Source organism: Chelon labrosus (assembly GCF_963514085.1).
Source record: "Chelon labrosus genome assembly, chromosome: 16".
NCBI classification, from domain to species: Eukaryota; Metazoa; Chordata; class Actinopteri; order Mugiliformes; family Mugilidae; genus Chelon; species Chelon labrosus.
The window spans coordinates 15554277-15579469 of record NC_140349.1 but is presented as its reverse complement, the minus strand read 5'-3'; the positions used below and the strand labels follow the sequence as shown (position 1 = coordinate 15579469).

The 25193-nt window shown below is 43.2% G+C and overlaps 1 protein-coding gene across 2 annotated transcripts in view; it reads right to left on the bottom strand.

The window, feature by feature from the left end:
* Nucleotides 1-19920: 19920 nt before the first annotated feature.
* vps50 (VPS50 subunit of EARP/GARPII complex) overlaps nt 19921-25193 on the bottom strand; it is a 115465-nt gene continuing 110192 nt past the window's right edge. For both annotated transcript variants that reach the window (XM_084563463.1, XM_084563464.1), the window contains 2 exons: nt 21644-21833; nt 19921-21553 (listed from right to left, as the gene is read on the bottom strand). In XM_084563463.1, coding sequence (XP_084419589.1) covers nt 21434-21553; nt 21644-21833 — 310 coding nt within the window. In that variant the 3' untranslated portion in view covers nt 19921-21433. The remainder of the gene's footprint in view (nt 21554-21643; nt 21834-25193) is intronic.

Genomic DNA, 25193 nt, shown 5'->3' with positions numbered 1-25193 from the left:
TATGCACAGAGTAAACTAAATAAGGTCTTAAAGGTGAGTCCACGTCCTTGTTACACTCTTACATAGACATTAAATATAAATTCGTCATTCGTATTCCTAAACACATACACAGACATATTACTAAAGGCCCTTTGAGTATACAGAGGTTTCTAAGCTGCATATTCAATATTAAATTCAGCCAGAGCATAATAATTTATAACCTTAGAGCATTTAGCCAGCAGCCATTAAAGAACTCTGGCTGTTCATATTACTGGGATGTGTTTTTGACCCCATCACAGAAAATGAGCGCTCCCTCCTCACACCGCCGAGGAAGAGTTCTGAGATTACTTAAATTTATTGGAGGGGCCTCTTAAATGCTGGTGATCGACTATAATTTTGTATTTTTAGGGGGAAAAACAACAACAATCCTAAAATCTGACTGTTAATGCGAGTTTATTTGTTCCAAATGAAGACAAATGAGATATAAAACGCATTCAAAAACGGAAGAGGCCATCCACTTCTTAAGGAGATGTTACCAAAACCGTTGCAGTAGTGGCAGTGCATTTGTCAATTTATCCTTAAACTGATTTGGGATTAATGATGAAAAGAAAACTAAATTGGCTACTGGAGACAATATTTTCACTTTCACCTCCAGACTCACTACATGTTCTGTCTACGTGGTGCAACTCCTCGTGTGTGTGCTGATGTTTTTCCTGCCATTGTCAACTGGAATAAATGTTGGACATGAATATGCGTGCGATATGTGGAACATATTGAAGTACAGAGGGCTACAATAAAGAGCAGATGGAAGTGTGTAATTCCTATGGACCTATATAGGGAAGCTAAATTTACACATTTAACCCACCACTGTACTGTAATGTGCACATCACGCATGTTCGCACCATAAAGAATTGTCTTATTAATGACCAAACACGTGCTTTCTGTTTTAGCGTGATAACCAGGTGAAAATGAGCCGATACACGAAATACTATTCAAAGATTTATTCGGGAATTTATCTGAGTTGAAATCTGAACACTCGCCACTGCAAGATAATTGTATTAAATCACTCAGAAAATCAGGTCACCGAATCAAATCACATTGATGATATTATTGAAAGTAGGGGTGCAGCTCCCTGCTCTCTAACTCTTATTTTTTAGCTTCACTTAACAATAGATTTTTTCTACAATTCCCCCATTGAATGAAACACTCACCGGGACCCATTGCAATAACATATTTAAGGGGCTTTTTTTTGTTGCTAGCCAAGTGTAAGGAAGGGACAGGGAGTGACAATCATTAGTGGCAGAGTACGTGCTTTAGTGCTACGAAGTATTTATTTTAGTATTTAGTAATTCATCGTCTGCTTTTTCTTTATTATAATGATTTATCTTGGATCTGGTGCACACTGTAAGACATATTGAGTCTTTTGGGTTCTGGATTCTATATATATTATGTTCATACCCATGTAAATACGAGCAGACACTGTGTACATAATAGATTTTTGCACTGTGACTATTTTTGTTACCTTCTCCTGTCATTTATCTCTAGCTTGTGTTTGTCTCCTTCTCCCTCACAGCTTGGACTGGCATAATCTCAAAGGCTGATAAAAGACTGAATTTTGTAAAAGCCAAAACTGGTTGGTGTGTTGTTTTTTCTTTCTTTCTTTTTTTTTTTTTTGTTTGTTTCTAAATCCGTTTAGCACAAGTATGCACACATTTAAAAAAAAAAGGCTTTGGTGTTGCTCTTTATTTCCAGAGCGAATAGCAAATTGGTAAAGCAGCCTGCCCTGTCTGTGTGTGTGTGTAAAAGATAAAAGAATTCAGATGAAAGTGGATCATTTGCAGCACTTACTGATTAGATGATAAAAAGGTGGGTTTCATTGTGTTTGTTTTTAAAGGATTCAATTAAATTATGGACTCTACAGTTTAAGTTTTTTGTCCAAACACACCAGTGCAAACTTTGTTTTTGAGTGTTCCTGCAACATTCCTCTTCTTGTCAATATTTCAGGGTTGAGAGATTTAGTATAATGAGCGTGCAGGGAAAACAAAGGAGGTCTTACTCCATTTGGTATCTTACTCTGAGATCCCTCGAGCTTGGCAGTGCCTTACAGCATAGTTTTATTCCGAAGGTTCAGCTCGTGTTACATACCAGAATCAACATGTGTGTAAATGGACAAAATCGACCGACACGGTGGGACTCCAAGACGGATGTCACACCCTACGATTCAGCCTTTACATCTGATGAAATGTAAAGGCTCAGTCCTGCTTTTCATGTGATAGCTTTTATGTAGGCGGCTTTTGTATAATTCACAATTTCAGGCTCTGCTGAATCCTGATGGTGCAGACAAGAGAAAGGGTCGTAGTGTCCTCTTACGAATTCACAGCTCATCCGAGTCTATAGGATTCATTCTAAATTAAGTTAATAATATAATACTGGCCAAGTCCCACCACAACACCTAACTCATCTAAAGGAATCTTTACTTGAAAACATTTAAAGCAAAGATAGAAATCGAACACAGACGGTGTTGAATATGACAGAGTGGAGAAATTAAGAATCTTTCTTCAGTCGATTCAATGGAACAATAAAGTCGATAGTTAAGGGGAGGAAGTCATGAATCGCTTTGAACAGTTTCCGTCTCTGGAGCACGTTGGCCTGGGAAGCTTCAGAAAAAATGTCAGCGACTCGCTATTTCAGGCATTTCAGAATGTTCCCTGACAGCGACGATCTCACAGCGCGCTGGACCAAACCCAGCTCACGCCATGTGTGCTCAGAAATCCTCAATAGATGTGATGGCGTGTTTAGTTTTTAACTCAGCAGTGTTAAACCGTCAACTCTTCATTGGTGAGCTGGAAGGGTCTTGAAACCATCAACCGCTGAGATCACTGTTGTCACTTTTCTTCCCTTTCCACTCTCACGCTGAGCATAATTCATGTCTGCTCATTCCAACTCAAGAGAGTACCGACTGAACTGAAACAAAGGTTTCAACAAACGTTTGGCATATTTTGGTCTTTTGTGGCCAGAAAGCCATCAGTGCTGAGCATCTCTGCGGCAGTACAACGAAGAAAGGACTCGTTTCACTCTGATATAGTTGGTTTACACACACACACACACACAGGCTCAGATGCCCACTTCATTCATCCACTCCATCTAGTTCTAACAGCTTTCCTGTTTTTATGATTGGCTACTGTGCACTGCAGCAGCCCTCACTCTCCCTCCACATGCCAGCCAAGCTCACGGTCACGGTACATGAGCAAACATGCCTGGGGCACTCGGAGACCAAAGGCCGACAAGATGCAGCGACAGATTCCTGTGTTTGACCACGAGAACATAGGCGCAATAAAAAGCCTCAGAGGGAATAAACTATAGCCAACTGGTCAAATTAACATAATTTTATATTGTTAAACATGCAAGCAACAAAAATAAAAATAATGAAGGATGCAGAGAGGAAAAAGCACACACTGTCAGTGCACGTTGAGGTGAGAGTTTGTTTTGTTGGGAAATAATTGCCACTCTCAAGTTTAGAGGGTGTGAATCTAAGAAATGACTATTTAACATGCAAAATGTCAAAAATTTAATTGTATTAAACCCTTATTTATGAGACACTGTCAACTGGACAGACATTATCATTCTACATGGAGTACTAGTACTGCAAATGATAAATGTACCAATTTGCCATTAGCTGTGAAAACTTTATGCAAACTAACAGGAGGAGAACAGACAAATATAATGAATGCTCGCATGTCACGGACAAGCCACAGCAGCTTCTGATTTCAGTTAGTCTTTCTCAGTGGTGATCCCACCCAGGCAAAGACTTACTGGACCCTTCAGTCCAAACTAGCTTAATCTGTAGAAGGGGGTAACTTCGCTTATGCACTGCGGGACCTATGCAGGTAAAATCTGCCCCAAAAAAGGTTGTGGCGTACCCTGATGCCACTGTGGGTTCTTCAGCAGAGAATCAGAGAGCAATGACGTTTTAGTACTTTTATTTCAGCTCACAACACATTTACACATCAATCGGTGTCGTTCGCAGGCATACTCTCACGCTGCCGACAGCCAAGTGTGTCTCTCCCTGCGTCGTGTCTGGTCTTCCACCTCCAGGTCCAGCACACTACTGTGTTAAAAGGAGAGAGTGATTAGCCCAACAGGATGCAGGTGTGCCAATCACTCTCACCTGGCGCTGCTCTCCTGAGCCCTCTCCACACCTCTCTCCTGCGGCCGATGCACCACGCCCCCTCCACAAAGGCCACTCCAAAAACAGGTGAACATGAAAGCATAGGACCACAACGGGTAACATCACAAACAACCTGACAAAGGACAAATTAAGGCAAAGTCGGGGTTATAAATACACTCACGGGCTGATGGAATGACGAGAGACGGGTGAGACCAATGAGGGGAGGATTAGCAGACAAAAGACACAAGGCAGGACAGGTGAGTGGAATCCCAAAACTACTACTATTGTTTGTTCGCACTAATGTTTTTGGAGTTTTTTTTAATAGTACGCAAATTGAGTATGTAGTGCCTGGCATGTGGAGCTAAGCGCTAACACCATCAATGTTCGCCATGCTAGTTTAGCGGGTTAGCATTAGTAAATTCACAGCTATCTGTATATAGTTGTCGAGACTTGACTCGAAACCATAAATGCTACCATCTGGAGAAACACAGCCCAGTTTCATCCTCTGGGGAGAATGGATGTTTCTACGTCTGTCTGGCACCGACTCCTCCTAGAGCCATAGGTGTGTTCATGGTAGCGTGCTGTATGTCTGACTACGAGCCAGATTTAGTATTTGGAGCGCAGAGAAATGGAACCCCTGCTGTGTTCATTGTCTTCACTTCAAACCATCAAACTCTCCTCTCACTCAGAGGCTAATCTGCACCATTGTCTCTGTCTGCTCATGAGAAATGTAAGACATTAGAGTCGAGAGCGGATTTAACAGTAGCTGCATTCAGACATTATACGTTTCAACAGTGGGTGATGAAGTGCTACGCTAAATCTTCGCCGTCTGCGATAATTATGCAGCAAGAATAATTGGTTTCTACACTTGTTAATTCATGATTGGCAGATGATGCCCAAAAGTGGTAACAGTCCACTGGTTCTTCTTCTGTACTCTGTTTTCAACATTGCGCACTCGCAGTAAGTCAGAGGCCAAGTTGATTTATTCACAAAGCCCAGAACAATCAATCTTTTTTTCTTTTTGTTTTGGATTTTTAAATTCCACTCAATGGTGTTTGGCTTTTCAGGAAATAAGAGCCCTCAACAAGTCCACGGAGAGAGGCGTGGAAAATGTCTAATGAAGTAACTCCTCCTTCACTTATACGTTTGCTCATAAATTATCATGTTAAATGTGCTCTCAGATCCTTTGATGTATTACAGGAGGACAATGCCTGCAGCCTGGTAATTATCTAGGCCTTCTTTGATTTGAAGAACATATGTAACAAAAGCAATGCCCTGCAGCAGATTGCTGATTCACTTACGTGCGCGTAAGTTATGTAATTATATTGCAAGGAAGAAAGGTAAACGGAAGAGTTGCTGTAGTTGTAGCTCGCCGTTTGTGGAAAATTCAAAAGGAGAAACAGCATTTGCAAAAAGTGTATATTTTCCAACCTTCCAGGGAGAAGAGCAGCGATGAAGGAGGATTTATTTACTCGAGGCTGCTGCACATTTTGCCACGCGGCTCCTGACCCCACTAAACAACTGAGTCACGCTCCCTCAAAGGAAGCCCTGACAAGAAGTGGTGGATATCACCTCCCTGGGTGCATCAGACGCCATATAGCGAAGGCTTCCATGTACGTCTGGCTTCTCCTAAAAGCAGGGGTTAGGCTGTCAGTCTGCCACGGGCTTACAGTCTATCTTAAAAGATAACCGTCTCAGTTATGGCTTTGTAATAGCACTCCTTCCCTCATTATGCGCTAATGAGATTTATGAGGCACGTTATTAATTATCAGTGCTCTTGACAGTACATGCTGTGGCCCTGGAGAAATGTTCCATTGAATAACAGTATTTTTAACCATGTAGATCCATTGCTGTCTGATATTTTAGCAGTCATGGCAGCAAAAATGCAACAACTCAATTCGGTGTCAAAATAATTACGCACAAACAATGCCATTTCCTAAATGCAAGGGAGGCAACGCTCCTCTGCACACTTGCACTGGTGTGTTTACTTGTACACTGGCAGAGTGTAGAACAAATTATCTAATTTATTCCTTGCTGACATGGCTTGAAAGTCTGATTCATGTTTCTCTCTCTGTCCTCAAATGGTCTTAAAAGGCAGGAGGTATTACTCAGTGGTGTGGAATGCCTGTTCAGTATAAACAGATTTACACAAAGCAGCTTTTTATGATTCTTTGTCTAAACTGAGGCGTGTCAGGAAGAAAACCTTAAAGAGGGGATTTTGATGTAGAATCAAACTGATGGACATTGTTAAATTTAATCACCTCCCGCTGAGTGCAACCAGAAAGGTCATTTGCCTCTTAGACCATGCTGTCATCCTCATTCTATCACAATGCGGCTGGATGAAGCTGCTCCGCACAACACGTTATCTGTGCAGAGCAGAACTGACGCTCACCGGGCTCTTTTTATTCAGTCAGTCAAAATAATGCTTCTGTTACCCCCGAGCCGCACATTTCAACATGTGCCGAGCGGTAATATACACGAGTGTGGTAATACTTTGACATAAAAACCTTATGGTAAGCAGCCAAAAAAACAAAGTGCTTAAAGTTAAGGGCCCACGGAGCCTTGTTAAACGCACGGTTAGCGGCCAGAGCTGCCCTCCCATCCGCAGGCTGTGCTTTCGGATTTTCCGCTGTACTCAGAGCGTTTTACGAGGGGTCTCAGCCCAGCAGGAGCAGCACTAACTTATTTCTGTTTTACTATCCCCGCTGTGGTGAGAATTTAAGCGAGGGCTGAAAATATAGTGCTTGCGGAGGTGTCTGGAAGCAAGCGACAGGTGATTGATATCCTCATAAATGTTGTAATCCTTTTTCTCACATTCATACTTGAGGGCTACATGGCACTCACAGGTGTTGTAAAAGAAGAGAAAAATATGAAAAGGAAAAGAACGGAACAAATATGAATCAAATAAAACTCCAAAAATCAAAATAGTATGATATGATTCATACCGCACTTTGGTGGTCCTGAACTTTATGGCTTGCTTCTTACCTTTTTCGGCATGTGGAAAGCAGCTGAATAAGATCTCGGTCTGCTTTTACTTGAATTTTGGTGAGTTTAATTTGTGGTGTAACGTCAGGAAGTGGACCAGCAACAGGATAACATGATAATAAATGAGTGAATTTACATGAATTCAAAGCTAATTAATTCAAACGTTCGTCTTCAGTCGTCGCAGTTAGCCAGGGTTTAAGTGATTTCTTGTGATTGTAATACTTGAGGCCCGGTGGTTAGCACTGATGCCTCACAGCGAGAAGGTCCCGGGTTCGAATCCATGGGCCGACTGAGCCTTTCTGTGTGGAGTTTGCATGTTCTCCCTGTGTCTGCGTAGTTTCTCTCTGGGTACTCCGGCTTCCTCCCACCATCCAAAGACATGCTGGTTAGGTTAATTGGTGATTCTAAATTGGCCATAGGTGTGCATGTGAGTGTGAATGGTTGTCTGTCTCCCTTGTGTTAGCCCTGCGATAGACTGCTGACCTGTCCAGGGTGTACCCCGCCTCTTGCCCCATTACAGCTGGGATAGGCTCCAGCACCCCTGCGACCCTTCACAGGAACAAGCGGGTACAGAAGATGAATGAATGAATGAATGCAATACTTGAAGTGACACCTGTCAAACATTATCAGCAAATCTAACCAGTGGTGCCGTATCCAACTTTTTTAGTAATAGCCTGTATTGGAAAAAAAAAGTTCACGTCTGTCTATGATACATCTATTAACCAGCAGATGGTGACTCCTCTGGCTACAAAAAAAAGTCTTGTATGGAAGTCATACATGAGAGTATGAGTTTCAAGTCTTCTTCAACATAGCATGATGTTCATTTGGTAAATCATGGCCCCATTCCTCCAAGCTTCACCCTCTCGTCCAGGCATGGTCACTGCTGAAGTTCCAAAATGCCAAACTTCGAAATGGTGATTCACGAACAAATGGATGTTGTCATGGTGTGTCAGTGTCTATTTCTTTTCTAGAGTCTACGGTGGAAACACAAAGAGGGACTAAGCCTCATATTAGCTCAACGCTTCAGAAGGCATCTTTGGATGAAACAACTTTTCTCCCTTTTTTTTTTTTTTTTTTACACTGTGGTCACATTGTGAAATAATCTTTTAAAGTCATATTGCCACATTTGGTGAAACAGGCTTATGTATTTCCTTAATAAGAAGTGAAAAGATTCTCAATCCCTTGACAAAAATCTGAACCAGTGAGCCAAATTAAATGCGAGCATCTTACCCTTATTTAAAACGTGCATTTTAAAAAGTAAAACCGCCTCAGATGCTCTCTGTGTGTGCGATGTGTTCCACTGAATACGTGTGCGCTCACTGCATTTGTATTTGTGTGTGTGTGAGAGCTTTTACACAAAAATAGATCACTGAAACATAAACAGCCCACACACCCTACTTCCAGGCACTTCATGTACTCAGGGTGTAAGTCACACACTTAAAAGGAAGAGAGCGTCCCAACCCCCAAGGGTAATATACTACATCAGGTTAGGAAGGTACAGACAACCACTTTCCGCATTGTTTACTTTCATCCGAACCTGCCTGTGGCACCCCGGCTGACACACACCCCTTATCACCTACCAGGCTTAAATCAAACCCAGATAGCACCAATCTGTCTCACTCCAAAGGTCTTAAGATGTCTGCCGAAGTGGAAGATTAACATCAACGAGCACTGTAGATGCACGCAACGGCACAGTCAACCATGAAAAACGAGCGGTGGACGTGACAGAGCCAAGCATCCTGGAGTCTAGACGATTCTAGACTTCCTGCACGGTGAGACATTCACTGCATTCATGAAATCCTTCTCTTTTGTTTTGCTTAAAAAGTATAATGGCTTGTGCGCATGCAAGCCCTTTGCTTGCAGAGACACTGGCAGTATAATAAATTATAACTCTGGTGATGAATGCCTGAAAGAAGACAGAGAGAACAACAAAGATAAAGGGGGAAGCTATGAGGATTTTATTTTGAGAGCAAGTAAAAACATGGTTGCTTTTCTTTGCCTCTTGTATTAGAAAGGTACACTAGGCTGCCGCCAGTGCAAATATTCTAATAATTGTGGAAAATTCACGCACATGCACAAGACAGATGCATAATGCATCTGCTTTAGTGAGTTTGCAAGGCAAGCCTTAAGTTAATCCTGGGGATGATTTAAATACGTGTATAATATTGGCTGAGGCCCAAGCGGGATTGGAAGGGATGATTTATCTGACGCATGCCTGCGAGCCCTCTCTGTGCAGCCTCAGCGTACCCAGGGGGAGATCCTGAAAATCCTGTCAGCACTCGGCAAACCGGTGATGAGCTCACCCCACAGTTTGCGTGTAAGCCTCGTTCCCCAGGTACACATCTAAACCCTGTGGATTACCAACATCAAGAACAAGAATGGCAAATCCTGAACGCCACAGTAGAAAGGTAATGAAGAGGGCTGATGCACATCTTCTTCAAAGTGGTTCAAGGCATCCTTCAAATGTGAGAAGAAATGGTGGTGAGAGTCTGGATGGCAAGACGGCACTCCTTCGCAGTATGTTGAAATAATCAGTGTATAATTACAAGATCAAAAACTACTTCAGGATCAAAAAAAGCATAAAAACAATCCACACTACAGTTAGAGAGTTTAGAAAACTCAGGGTCGGTAACGTGTATAGTTAATTGCAGTTAAGTACACGTGTAAAGGAATTGACAATTTACAGCATTTAACAGTTATACAGTTCGATCTGTATGATCTGAGGAAACTCAACAATGCTATACCATGACTTGTGGTCAGACAGGGACAATCTCATAATCTATAATCTGTATAATAATCTGTAGCTGTACATACACAGACTTTGTGTGCAACAACACTGTGAAGCACATTCTTAGTGTTTTAACTCCGAGCTATCTGAACTGTTTGTTATTTAATCCATTTGTAATCATCTGTGACTGAGCCCCATTACTTCCCTGTTGCCAATTTTGGCTGGTGAAATGAAGCTGGTGGATGGAGTTTTCTCTGAACAAGCACAAATTATGTTGTGTCAAAGCTATGTGTTGGAATTAACTGGATTTGTCATTTGAAGGGACAATATGTATGTGTCATTTTTAGTAAAAAAAAAAAAAAAAGTAATATCATTAAAATGTGAATTAATAACAGTTTTGACATTATGTTAAAGATGTCTTTCTATTGTGTTGCAGCAAAATGCACTGCCCCATTCATCACCGTCTTATAATACCACTTCATACCTCAAGGGGCAATAGTGAGTCACTTTAGTGTCCAGGCTGACCTCAGTCCAACATGAGAGAAGAAGAAGAGGTATTGCAGAGTGAGCATTTGATTCTGACCCCTTGTTGAAGGACAGGTAGTTGAATAACGGGTACATGCAACAATGGCTGAGGCTCTTTGTGAACAATCAGGATGCACTGACTTTGTTCTTAACTTCGAACAAACCCCACTCCCTCCATGCATCCATGCATCCATGCCTCCTCTTCACCCCATACCACTTGCATCCGTTGACTGTGCATAAAGATGAACAGACCCTTTGTAATGTCACTAAAAGGTTTCCTAAAGAGGACTTCAGAAGCTCAGAGTTGATGTTTGGCAGACTTTGCCAAGCTCCTGGGTAGTTCAAAAACTGGTTGTCATGTAGGTATGAATGGGGGAATTCGCTAAAGAGATTTGTGCTGTAAATATGGGGATTGACTCACCTTTAGAGCCAGGCTCAAGTGGCCATTTGAGAAAGGTTTTATTTATTTTTTTTCATTCTAGGTGGTGGCCTCCTGCTTACAACATCCTTTCCTTGCATCAGACACCCCTTGAGATTTGGAAATCTGTAGACAGTGGTGATGGTAGACGTGGACATTGATTGCTTTGATGTCAACATGCCATAGAAATGAAACAAAGCCTGAAAAAGAAACAGCAGTAGCAATATTTACGATCCAAAGCAGCCTCCAACAGTTTTTTTATTTTTTGCATCTTGCCGAGCCATCAGTTGGTAGTTGTTGGTTTAATACATACACAATAAGCTTCTACACTGATTGGAGACACGGTCGCTTTGAGTCAGCAGTCAAATAAGTAATTTCTCCAAGTATTCACAAACATACAAAATACGCTGACAGGCATAACATTATTATCCTAATATTGTGTAGGTCTCCCTTGTGCCTCCGAAACAGTTGTTGCTCATCAGAGAATGGACATGGGTCTTCTGAGGGTGTCCTGTGGTGCATGGAAACAGAACGTTGTTAGTGGGGGCCTTTGGGTCCTATGAGTTGAGGGGAGGGGCCTCTGTGCATCAGGCTTGTCCCATTGCATCCCACAGATACTTGATCAGTTTGGGATTGAGTGAATTTGGAGGCCAGGTCAACACCTTGTGCTATTTTTCATGTTTTTTGAGTTGTTCCTAAACCATTTTTGTGTGTGTGCCTGCTGGGGATGGCTGCTGCCATCAAGGAGTATCATTGCTATGGGGTGGGGGTGCCTGGTCTGGTCTGGTCTAGGTGGGTGCTACATGTCTAAGTAACATCCACATGAATGCCAGGTCCAAAGGTTTCCCAGCAGAACATTGTATTGTCACAAGATGGTCAATGTTATTTACTTCTCCTGTCAGTGGTTTTAATGTTGTGGCTGATCGGTGTATATCATATAGATTATGTAGCACTTCGTTAGAACATATTCCATGTTTTTAACATGTAATAGGCATTCCTCTCCTTCTGAATCTCTAGCACACGCTCGCACACTGTCGTCATGGGAGCCGAGTGAAAGGCTGTGTGTAATTGCCATTAAAAGAAAAGCTGTCACAGTCTGAGGTTGGCGCAGGTCCCGTTAAACCTTCATTTAGCGTCACATTCACTCTGACGTCTTTAAACCTGCCTGATCCGCAGGCCACGGCTTTCCTCTGAGTAATGAGAAACAGAGAAAGCCAAGAGGAGCGTGCTGGGCCTTGTGATAACCCAGTGATTGAAATGGAAGGTACAGTACACAGATTGTGTTACCAAAAAGCAGCGCTGAGGAGCTTTTGACACATTGGTGAGTGAAATATTGGTCTATATGGTAATGGTGGCAGCAGAATGCATAGTCCTCAAAAGAACGTGAGAGAGACTGCTACCCTTGTTTGATATATTGTTTTCATTATTTTGCCATCCAGTAAAAATAAAATGACTAATCGTCTCTGGGTCACCGTCTGGAGGTTCCTCTGTCAGGCTCACGTGCAGCAGTCGCTTTGGTTACTGATAAAAGAGACGGATTCAGAGGAGCATCCATGACCTTTGGTGACTTTATGTCGAGCTGCATTCTGTCACCATTAGTGACGAAATGTGATTCCAGCATGCCCATCAAAGTTTTTGCTGCATCTTTGACTCGTGAACTCAGGATCAACGCTGATCTAATTTAAACGTGTGGTAATGGTGAGTCTGTCTGGTTCAGCCGTAAGGCCAGCCATGTTTCTCAATCACATGCAGAGACATTGCCGACCCTGCAGTCGTTAATAATGTTATATATTGACCTGTGCTGTATTATTAAATTATCCTCACAATACAACCATGTGATATGACCTAAGGACTTTGGCTGCACAAACAGGAAGTGCCAAAGAATCACAGTCCCTTCATTGTGCTCTCACACATCTGACACACACACACACGCTCATTAGAAATATTTGCATATTGAGAGGTCATGAATAAACCGCAAACACAATTAGATTTGTGAGATACTGTTATATGACACACAGAGACTCCTCTATTTGTTATCTGTCTCACTACACAAAAGCCGTCGCTCTGTTTGCAGTGCTCTGAAAGGGAGAACATAGGAGGCCAAGACCCATGAAATTATTACGCGGAATATCTTTTGTTGTCCCTTTTGTTTGTTTACGAGTATAAACATTCATTCTATTAGTGTGAATCATGCTCTTCTACTGTATGTCAATGGACCTCAGCCATGGCTCACTTATTTGGAGCGGTGGAAATGAGTCATCTATGGAGAATGTGAGATTATGCTTACGCGAGAATATTAAAATCCAGTGGATATTCTGGGTTTGGCTTCAGGGCGCTGACGCTTTAGTTTCTAGAAAAGAAAGGCCATTAAACAAATACAAAGCCAAGAGAAGGACGCTGTGTCACTGACGCAAAGCGATACAGTATAACTGAGAGCATGGCCGCTATAAATGACAGGATCACTGCTGTCCCAGGTTTCTAGCGATCTGCCTCAGCTCCACTCACGCTCCACCTTTTTAAACTTTCTTGACTTAGCCAGGAGCAATGAAGACTCAAACACTGCCAAGATGGCCGACTGCCGGAACCACCACACTGAGCTTCAGAACATTTCTGTCCTGTTTCGTCCATTCGGAGACCTCAGCCCAGTGTGATTGCCTAACTTCTACAAAAAGTAAGAGCCTGATTAGTTTCACACAGGCTTGCTAAGAAAACCAAACTGTTTCAAAGAATCTAGTATACATGTACGCTATTCCAACGTTCATCAGTGGTCCTCTCCAGTTTTCCATGTGTTGGTGAGGGATCACCAAAACAACTACCATGTCCTGCTTTGAGGATGTGTTTTTTGCTTTTCCATGTCAGGGACACATCAAGACAATGCTGTTTATTTTACTGTACATACAGTATGTGATCAAATACAGAGCACCAGACAAACTGAACAAGTGCTTTGAATGATTGGATAACAATAAGCCTTGTTGGTTGTTTAAACCTTTTTTCAGCGCTGTCTACTTGATCTGGTGGTTTAGACTTCTGCATCAATTTGATGCCGTAGCTACGGCGACAGTGCAGAGCATATGTAGACCGTAACGCTGTACCTGACATGCACCTCCCCGGAAATGTAACTACACGGCACGTCGCAGACCACAAGAGTTGTGATTGGTCCGCTTGGTAGTTGCGCATTTCCCTTTTAGCATTTCTGGCTGCTTCTCCATCTCCGCAGTTATTGAATGGAACACATCGACGAAAGGTTAACTGAGGAGGTACAAACATTGGTATGACTCGTTTTCGGCGAAAGTTTCAGTCGCCATTGTTCAAGTGAAGCAGGAAGTAGAAACAATGATTAACCCAACCGGCAAAAAAGACACGTGACGTTTTTACAGAGCGAGCCAGACTGACGAGCACACAAGTATAAATGGCTCGCACTGGCGTAGGCTACATGCGTATGTTACGGCATCTATGACCCGCAGAGGTATAAACCGCTATTAAGACTCAATTAAAGACAGGGCTTATGACAATGACATCACTGGTTTTGACTAATGTCCGCTCTTGGAATTGTTTCCTTAGAATATGTTACAGACATTATGCTCCCCTCACTCTAAATATTCCATTCCCTCATCCATGAATAAGTACCTGTAATGATAATGATACCACCACCCTCAACTGTACCTCATGTTAAACACTAATCAGCAAATGTCGGGCATGGACGATAATGCACGGATGTCATCATTTAACTCCTGGCCCCTCACCTCCCGGCCTCATGGAACTGTTTTGCTTTGGTCTTGGTTTTCTTTTGCGTACAGGTTTGACGTTGTTTTGTGCATTTTGAGTTCATTTTGAGGAGCAGGGATCTGCACGCATTTTATCCGAAGGAAAAGCAAAACACTAATGGCTAAATGTGATGTCATTTATTTCCAGCAAGTTAAAGTCTTCCTTTTCAGTGCTTAAACGCTCAGGCGGTAACCATTAAGATATGTTAATCTTCAGTGCCCTGTGAATGAAAATGTCATTAGCTGGCATGGCACAGACTGCATTAGGAGGACATTTGCTTGGCCCTAAGATTATGAAACAGAGATATGCAGGGAATGTAATTTCTGCTGAAAGCAAACTGACATTATTCATCAGAGTCACTTCTGAGCCGTGGAAAAATAGACCTGTCACTACTTTGAAGTGAGACGTCCAATATACACCTTCCTCCTTTTTTTAAAACTGGTAGTTTACACCAAAAAAACACGTCTAGAGGAGACAAGTCGATACCAAGGAATCAAGGACTGACCTTGTAATTTGTCTGAGGATGTTTCTACGAGAAAGTGCAGCTGATAAGATGGCTTTTTTTCCCCTCCTCCTATCTTCGCCCTTAAATATGAGGCCATCCTAGTCAAACTTCTCAAATCACTTTCACTTCAACTTGAACTTTGCGTGACGGTCTTTTGCAAGGAAGCAGCTTCCCTTCCTCGGTCATGCCATCTGCAGACAGAGCCTTAATGCTCCTTGAGAGGTTCCCCTGCCCTGCTCGTGTTTACGACCGCAACACGACATTTGTTCCCACCCGAGCACAGCTAGTCAAGCAACAAATTAGCAGCGACTGGTGGAGCCAGATTCTCCGGGGGCCATCGCGGACGTTTATGCAGCATCCATTTAGCCGTTCCGGTCTGTGGTGCCAGTCGATAAGATGAGAAAATACCGCCATTATGCCCGATAAATAATGCAGAATAAGCCACGGTGGATTCACAGAGAGGTCTGTTTGAACAAAGTATAATTGATCCTTTTCAAGCTGTTTGCCGTGTGTATGAAATGACTTCCTAACAGCACATATTAGCACCTATCCAATTTGATTTTCAGAGTCTTTCAGTCGTTGCTCGTTTTCAATATCAAGCTGAACAAATTTGCACAGAGCAACAACTGGTGTCGTTTGAAACACACAGCGTGAGCATTCCCGAACGCCGTCCCTCTGCGCAGTAATAGACACGTCCACCGCTTCTTTAGGGAACCAGACGTTCCCCATTCCCTTGCAGCTTTGTTTGGTGATAGGGCTAAATCGATAAGGCTGCTTAATGAAAAGCTCTCTGAGCACTTGGCTGTCATTATGAGCGAGCAAATGGGTTTGTCTAAACCGCACACAGTTCCCTGGTTACAGTTTTCGATTTTCTGCTCTTGCAGAGTGAGACACCAAAATTAAAAGGTCCTCGTGTGTGTGTGTATGTGTGGGTATGTGTGTGCGCTGGATCCACTTTGCCTGACATCCCAAATCGCTTTCTTCCCACATATCGCTTAAGATAAACTTTCTGTCTCTTCTCTGTCAGATAAGTGACAGATGACGTGATGTGGGGGGGCCAGCTATTGAGTCATTTCCCGCATTGGGTGTTCACAGACTTCATCTTAATTTGAGCGTCCATTTATTTACATATTAATAGGATAGTTTGTTTCAGGTATTTGTCCTGAGTCAGGGTATTACAGTATGCTGCATTTAGAATATTATCACTGCTTTGCCTAGCTGTCAGACGGCCATTTTTGAAAGTTTTTGACAGTTGTTTTGACCTAGTGTATGCTCTCTTTAAAGCCACCAGACTCCACTGACAAAAACTGTATTTTTACCACGCAGATCACATGAGATGCTGGTCTACCTCCTCCTCCATCGGTTGGTTTATTGCGTTGTTGTGCGACATTAGTGGGTAAACATGTTAGTTTAGATCCAAATCAGCGTGTTATAAGACACCAAAGTCACACAGTGGCATGCCGACAGCCGCCGCGTGCTGCAAGCTAAAATCACTGTTTTTGTCAGCGCAGTCTGGCGGGTTTGAAGAGACCATAGATTGATGTGTTTGTTTCCCTGCCGGAAAAGGCCGTCTGTCGGCAAGGTGACGTGGTGATAATATTCTAAATATAGCAGCCGCTTGAGCCAATGAATTGAATTGTCTAGTTCTCCAGACTGGGAATGTCCCGACCACCATCTACCGTAGGTAGTAATACACTGACTGTGGATAAGTGCCTCGTGCAACCCCACTTCAAAGAAATAGTCCCTTTAAGGAGGATGAAAAAGAAACAGTCACTCCTTCCTTCTGTTTTTCACTACTGTGAAAACCCTCGGGCTGTGCCCATCCCTGCAGTAGTCTGGTGGGCAGAGTCCCCACTGTATAAGGCGGTAGCAGACAATCAGACCTTTCTCCTCCTGTTTTTTTGTTTGTTTTGTGCTTAGGTTAATTTCCTTTTTAGTTCTATGAACTAAAGTTATTTATATAACTTCAACTCGCATTTGGTCTGGCCATTAGCCAGATTGTGACAATACTCTCTACATAATGGACATTCAAGCAAATTTAAAAATGGTCAGATTGACTTGTCTTTAGTTGCTGGCAAAGTCTAGCTCCAGTGAGTTCAGGACATTTTTGTCGTGGATTTTCAAGGTGAGGTAGGACCCAAATGCTGGGCACTTGGCGAGGAGGCAGGAGTAGGCAAAAACTGAATTTAATTAAACAAAAAGGAAACATAAAGCGCTGCTGAGACGGCAGGAGAACCAAAAACCAAAATCAAAACTTTCAAAAAGACAAGACTGTAACATAACAAGACCAGAGCTAGGAAACACACGGGAACGGTGGAAAACAGTATGACGCGACAGAGGACAAAGGGAAAAGCAGGACTATATATATATACTCCAGGGCAGAGGAGACACAGGTGAAAACAATCAGGGCGGGGCAGACAATTACAGAGGTGGCAAATCACAGGACAGGAAGGTAACGAGAAACAGGTGAAACCAATCAAGTCGGGGAAGACAATCACAAAAGGCGGGAAGGGACACAAGACAGGAAACTAAGAACTTAACAAAATAAAACAGGAAACTGAAAAACACAGTTCCACAGATTTTAAATTGCTTTGATAATCGAATTTTTTTTTCTTTTCTTTTTTTTTTTTTAAAGATGATGACTTTCTCTGAGCTGTTGATGTGGCCATCCGCCTCCTTCATGTGCCTATCCGAATCTCCTCTGGGGGCCGCGTTTACTTTCCCCTCCACTGTCACGTCTTATCAATCAGCACGCAAGTAAACATCGCTAATAGGCTCTGCCAGCGATTGTTCTCAGTTCAGTGTGTATGGACAGTCATGAAAGGAGTGTGTGTGTGTGAGCAGGGGGGTGAGACGGGGTAGAGGCCATGCAGGTCATTGATAGTGATTTCAACAGGCTTGGGCTTGGCTCATGGAATTTGGCAACAGGGTAGACACTCAGCAGCAAAGAGCGTGGTCTTTTATCTGAAAGGGTAACTGGGCCACGACATCACAGGACGGCCGCGATCCAGCTGGGCACACACGTGTTGCACAAAATATAAAATATGAGTGATACGGTGATACGGTGATACGGTGTGGTGGAACTGGACTGACTGAAAGTCTAATGGATAATTAGGACGTTTTGGTCATTGCTCTTCTTTGTGCAGCTTCTAAGCCAGCACTTTCAGCACGTGTGACTGGTGTAATGAGGTGATTACACAGACAACAATTACTGTGTGTACCGATCAGCCACAACATTAAATCCACTGCCAGTTAAGTGAATAATATTGACCGTCTTGTTACATCGGTCCCTCAAGGATTGGGATGCGTCAGGCAGCAGGTCAGTGTCAGTTCTTGAAGATGATGTGTTGGAAGCAGTTCCAGGGATGCAGTGAGTACTAACCACTCTGTATATAAAGATGGATGAACCCTCCTGAAGCTCAATGTGGCTGGCACCGGACACCGCCATCTTGGCAGTGCCTGGCTGTGTTTAACTAATTCAAAACTGTGAAAAGAGGTCGGGCAGGTGACATTTCTTGCAAACAGTGACCTGTAAGGACACACGCCTATCACTTAAAGCAGCCACACCTTTAATTTTGCACGACTTAAAGCCATGATAGGATTTAAACAGGTGAGTAATATTATAATTTACTTCTGCAGTTGCCATGAATAGAAAAACTAACTATAGAGACCAAAACCAGTTTTATACCTAGGGGAAAAGATGGCCATTTTGACATATTGGTCTACTGTGGTTGAAGTTGTCGTTCAAGAAACTGCACAATTTTTCAGCCTCGGACATTGGTTAGTTGTTCCAGAAGTGGACAAAGGAAGGACAAGTGGTCAAGACAGCAGGATTATGGACCCACAGACACGGGCACTGACTGATAATGCATGGGGGGCAAATGATGACTTTTGTTATTTGATCTGCACCATGCAGTCACTGTAGAGGAAAGTGCTGAATAATCTTAAGCCTGGCTATGATAGGAAGGTGTCAGAACACATCACAGCTCACTGTACAAGTAGTTGCGTAGCGGAAGACTGGTTTAATGTATATACTGAACCCCCTCCACTGCAGAAGCACCTAAATTGGATCGTGCATTACTGGAAGAAGGTGGCCTGGTCTGATGAATCCTTTCCGATCATGATGACAGACGTGTGCATTCGGAGCGTTGGTCCAACGCTGTGGGAAGAGTGGAAGAAGGCTAAGGCAACACAATCCTCTTCACAATGTTCGGCTGGTGAACTTCGGGTCCTTGCATTCAAGTGGACGGTACTTTGAAACGTGCCACCCACCTAAACACTGTAACCACCAACACACCTTCACGGCAGCTGACACTTCTCTTATGGCAGTAGCCTCTTTCAACAGGATTATGTGCCCTCTGTAGGATGTGCTGAAAAAAATGAATCAGATCCATGGAGCTCTGGAGGCCCCACCTCAAAAAAAGACCTGTACATAACAGGCCTTAAAGGGTCTGCTGCTAATGTACTTGCAGAAGGCAAAGTCATCAATATGTTAATACATGCGGAAGGTTGCTGACTTGAGAAGAAGGAGGTTTAGCTTGATCAGTTTCATTCAGCCTGGTAGTCTCCTATAGTATGTCTTCATTTCCAGCCTCAGGCCTCTAGCTTTCATTAAACCTAGACCAGTCTTGTCTTTCTTATCAGATCCACTATCACAAACACATAGTTATTGTATAATAGGAAACAATGAGTCATCAAAGCCCCAACGAGTCCCTCATAGATCTGTGTGTTCAGCCTCATCAGTAGTCCCCCCTGTGTTGGAAAGCTGAAGGGTTGTAACCACACAGGAAACCATTAATTAGTCTGACAGCGTCCTGCTCCTGGCTGAGTAAAACATCATTAGGACGGACAGCGGCGCTGCTCAAAGGTAACGCTCGTATATTCTGATGAAAAGTAAAACTGCCATGGCACAGAGATTTTAAAGGTGGAAAGTGGTGGTGAAGGACTAGAACAGCAGACACTAAGCGTCTATTGTTAGTGTGTTTATTGTGTTAGAATCAATCAGCCTACAGTTCCAACACCGATTACTGATTTCTACTATAGTGCACTTGAAACCTAACATCGTTTGACAAGTTTAAATATCGATGATAAATGACAGCGATTATCATATAAAAACTCAAACAAGACACAAGGCCGGAAATAAATACAGACATTGTTCAAAACATTCACATGTACAGTATTCTTCTTGCACACAAAACACATAAGAAGCTGTATCAAAAAATGTAACTTCATTTGCTTTTTTTTGTTTTCTTTTTTTAATCTTTTGACAGTAAGTTAACGTGACAAACCTCAGCGCGGGGCTGGTCAGTTTAAATTAAAGGAGATGACTGGAGATGGGGGAGCCTTGGAGGAAAGCTGTAGTAGTCAGTAAACTAACTGGAAAACCCACAAAGCAGATAAAAATAAGTTTACTGGTCAGCAAAAAAAAAAAAAAAAAAAAAGGCCGGAGACTGAACTCCAAGATAAGCACTTTCACAAAGACTTTTGGAAACTCACCACAGCACGGTAAAACGAGTCTCTCCATCAGATATGACAGATGGCAGACAAACAACTGCAGCTGGTGCAGATATAATCTACTTTATCGCTAACTACAGCAATTTATATTACTCTCATAATCATGGTTATATTAGATTTATCTTATTCGCGGGCTGAATAAACAAAACAGAGAATCAGCAGAGAGCCCAGTCAACAAATACCCTGAAGTGAATTAATATACAAGAAAACACACAGGCTGGAATAACCTAATGATTAAGGTGAACAATACCCCAGATCCCAGATGCCTTTCCACGGGGGAACACATTCAAAATCTCCTTGTATTTTCCACAAAGCTTAACAAGATTACACCAATCAAAATGAGCGATCAATGCGCTACAAACGCCAGATGGAACGCAGTAAACGGCCACATGGTCAAGCGGCATACGTCATATTACACTGTTAAGAGGCTGCATTCGTAGCAGTTTATGTGGAGAGGCAAACTATAGATCAGCTCCTAAAGGTCACTGATGAGACGTGAGCTGTGGTCGCAGACGCAGCAGAAAAACTTCACAAGCGGCGTGTTCAAATGAAGATGTGAAGGCATGCCTTGCGGTCTGTCTATGAGTAACTGCAGCATGCTCGAGGGTGAAACGGAGGTTTAGTACTTGCGTCACAAAGTGCTAGATAGATAGAGACTAGACTGACGGATAATTTGTAACATTTGAGTTTTATATTTCAGAGTACAGAGACTTGAATACACCTCAACGTTTAGACTCTGAACTGGAAAAAAAAAACAACATTCGACGCTGAGCTCCTTCTCTGTATCTGTAGCTGTTTCTGTGCTGGAGTGTCCGTCTCAGTGGGCTGGTTGATGCGTGCATCAGTCTATCTCTTGGGCCTGTCAATGTCATCGATGGCCGCCAGAAGCTTCTGACGAGCCTTCTTGTTTATATGCGAACCCAGGCAAACGTTCACCAGGTTGGCTAGCTGCTTCATGGAGTACTCCTGCACGGAAACACAAAGAGTCAGTGAGACGGTCAGCGGCATCAAGCATGCTACAATCTTCCTATCGACCAGCTGGCCTCTGCGTCTCACCCTGTGATTCTTGATAAACTGCTCCATGTCGTTCTCTGTCAGGTAATACGCCTTGATGTAGGTTTCAACAAACTCCTTATCAGGGATGGGGCGCAGGTCGGTCAGCTTCTCCAGCTTCATCAGGAACTGCTGGAAATCCAGCTGCATCAGGGCCCGGCCCTCGTTGCTGCATTTCTTCACGTTAGCATAGCTGCAGCACAGTGGAGGACAGAGGGGACTGAAATTAGCATCAAGCATTCAGGTGGAGGTAGGCAGCGACTGGAAATTCTTAGTAAATTCTTAGTAATTATTCATTTTGATTCATGAAAGCCATCACAGCAGTTGGTCATCCGTGGCTGGCCTAAGGGTTACGTTTCACATGGCACATTTTCCACCCTTGAATACTCGAACAAACTATCGCTGCACTCAACAAGAAAGCTGCCAAGGCTCTAAACTGCTTCAACTTCCTGCTGTGCATCAGCAAAGCAGCTGCTTTTCCTAAGTCCTCTGAGTGTTCAAGGTAGCTTGCAATGTAAAAATGTCCAAATAGAGTCATTTTTCATTTTTGCACTGTGGGAGTGAAATGATGTACACCGATCAGGCATAACATTATCACCTGTCTTCCTTTGAAACCATCACAGTTTTTAGAAGTGTCAATGTATTATTTTGTTAGTGAGAACAAAAAGAGAAGATTTATGCAAAAGAACCAGTTTAGTTAATGAATTCTTGTTCAGTGTAATGGGTAATTAAGTCTAGGTTGTAGCAGTGGCACCAGCTAGGGCCACCAGAGACATAAGTTATATCAACTTTTAATATTTTCATCCCTACATTACGTTATGCTACAGTTGTTTTTATTCAATTTGTCTTTGTGCCCATGTCCCAGTCGGTGTGTTAGGTGAGTGTGTTCATTTTAAGGCTGTGTTACGAGGGGTGATTGATAAGTTTGGGGCCTAAGCTAGATGGAAATGAGTTTTACAGCTCTCGTTGTGTGCACATGCAGCTCTGGAGTAATTGAAGTAATTGAAAACTGCAAGTCAGCGCTGTCTGAGAAAATGGACGGCGTCGGCCTTCGTGCAGCCATCAGCTAGCTCGGTCTCTGGGGCTCATCTCTAGAGGAGCGCCACGAGGACACAGCAGTAACGTCATCTTAAAGGAGCTGAATACAAGGAGAAAGAGCTCCGTGGTCTGATAATAACGTTATCTCTGCTGTGGACGACCTTCTGGAGGTACAAGAGGCTGACCTGTACAATATTAGAAGGACGTGTATTTTTGTTCTGTTTTTAGTTTTAGGGCACAAACTTATCAATCACCTGCTGTATTGAGTGTGTTAGGACATGTCCTCAAAGTCAGCGCGTGTCTGTGCATAAACACCGGCTCAGGGCTAATATTGTGCCGGTCTCCTCTTGTGCCTCCAAAACAGTTGTGACTCATCAGAGAATGGACATGGGCCTTCTGAGGGTGTCCTGCGGTGTCTGGCAACAGATTGTTGTTAGTAGGGAATCTTTGGGTCCTATGGGTTGAGGGGAGGGACCTCTGTGGATCAGGCTGGTTCCAGTGCATCTCACAGATATTTAATCATTGCTATAGAGTGGGGGTCCCTGGTCTGGTCTAGGTGGGTGGTACATGTCTAAGTAACATCCACATGAATGCCAGGTCCAAAGGTTTCCCAGCAGAAAATTGAATTGTCACAAGATGGTAAATGTTCTTTACTTCCCCTGTCGGTGGTTTTAATGTTGTGGCTGATCGGTGTATGTGTGAGTATTTGGATCTTTTTTACAATACAAGTGAAGCAGGTGGTTCCACAGCTGTCTGTGCCGTGTCCGTGTCATGTGTGTGGGCCAGAGAACACAGTATTTCAGTGTGTGTGCGTTTCACGTGTTTGCCAGTGGACACACTGCCGTCCACTGGCAGGTCAGAGTGTGTGACATCTCCGGTACATTAACACGCCACACAGACAGGTCTGCTCTCTGTAAACTCTCGCCGTCTCCCACTCCGGCTTTTCTCTCTTCTGCTTCCATTTTCCGCCTCACCTTTTTTTTTTCTCCCTCTCTCTTTCATCGCCTCTCGCTGTCATCCTCTCTCGCTCTCTTTTCTGTTTTGCTTGTCAGGCCTGCCAGAGTTTGGCGCTGGCTGTTTGAGCTTCGGCTCAGAATGCAAACAGGGCCATTTTGTGTGAGTCTCTAAGGGGGGGACGAGCGCTGGACAGAGAAATTGAATAACAGACTGAGGGAGTCGGCGTACAAACAAACAAATGTGACCACTCTATCGTGGCGTGCCAGAGGGGTGTGTGCGTTTATGCATGTGGAGGGAGTGCACTGGGAGAAGCGTGCGGGTGGGACAAGTCTGCAGCAGCATCTTAAATTTGCTGAGCACCACAGTGGTAATGGGCCATTTACTCATCGGAACGTAAGGGTTCAATAGTTCTCTTACGCAATGACAAGAAAAGTGCCCAGCTAATGTGTGGGGAGGTAAACATGGTCCCTCTTCTCTTCTCAGCGTTCTTCTTTGAAAACACTTAGCGAGTGTTTGGTTTTAATCTAAACTGCAGCAGTCATTGTAATCCCACCACCACTTTGAGTTTTACCTTTTTCCTTTGTTTCTCACTCTCAATATAATCTATGTAACCTCCTGCTAAGTTTCAGATGTTGGCTTCTCGCTCAGTCACCATCCAGCCAGTGTGACTCAGCGTTGCTGCACGCCCAGCCCGTCTGATCAGCGGGATTCATCACACCTTCCGCCTAAAAACCTTCTTCACACATTCACTCGGCACACTCTGAGCCGGTGGAGACGTCAGGGCCGACACTCTGCCCCGTCACCTATCACAACACATCTCTCTCACTTACAAGACGGGATGTGTTGAAATGCATTACAAGGGACGTGTCAAGAGCGTTTTGCAGTTTGTATGATTGGCCTGCGTCAGGTGATTCCCCCGATGAGTGTTTAGTGAGGCGGAAGAGATGCGACTGGCACAGAGGGTTGCCAGCAGGAAGAATGGAATTTAAAGTGGTTTTGTTGAGGGAGGGGGGGCTCCAAAGTAACCTGGCAACAGAGTCTTATGGACGTTAATAGGTAATTTCCTGTGTCCTTCACGGGGCTTGAAAGGAAAGACGTTTTTAATTTATGATGTGCAGATGTTTAAACTGAGGGATACACACATGGAGAAATAAATAAAGATTTAAAATATGAAATCTGTGGAGGCTGATTGCATCAGTCTGCATGCCGTTTGGTATCTGCACGACAAAAGCTTAGTTACACTATTTATGTCTGTAACCCGAGAGCAACACGGATCTGCTTAAGTTGAAAAAACTGTCTAAACAAGAGAAGATATTTCTGAAAATTAATGCTTTGAGAAACAATTACACATAACATTCTGCAGGTCCAGCTTGCATTTAGTTTGGTTACAATACTATTCTGAATAATTTACTATTTTCTTCCTGCTTCCTTACTTTCTGCTGACTTCAGCTTGTATTATACTGACTGTATTATATTTGATTATACTGAACTATAGTGTTCAGTGTTATATTTATGTGTATATGTAAGAACTGCTACCCACAATTAAAAGACATCCGTG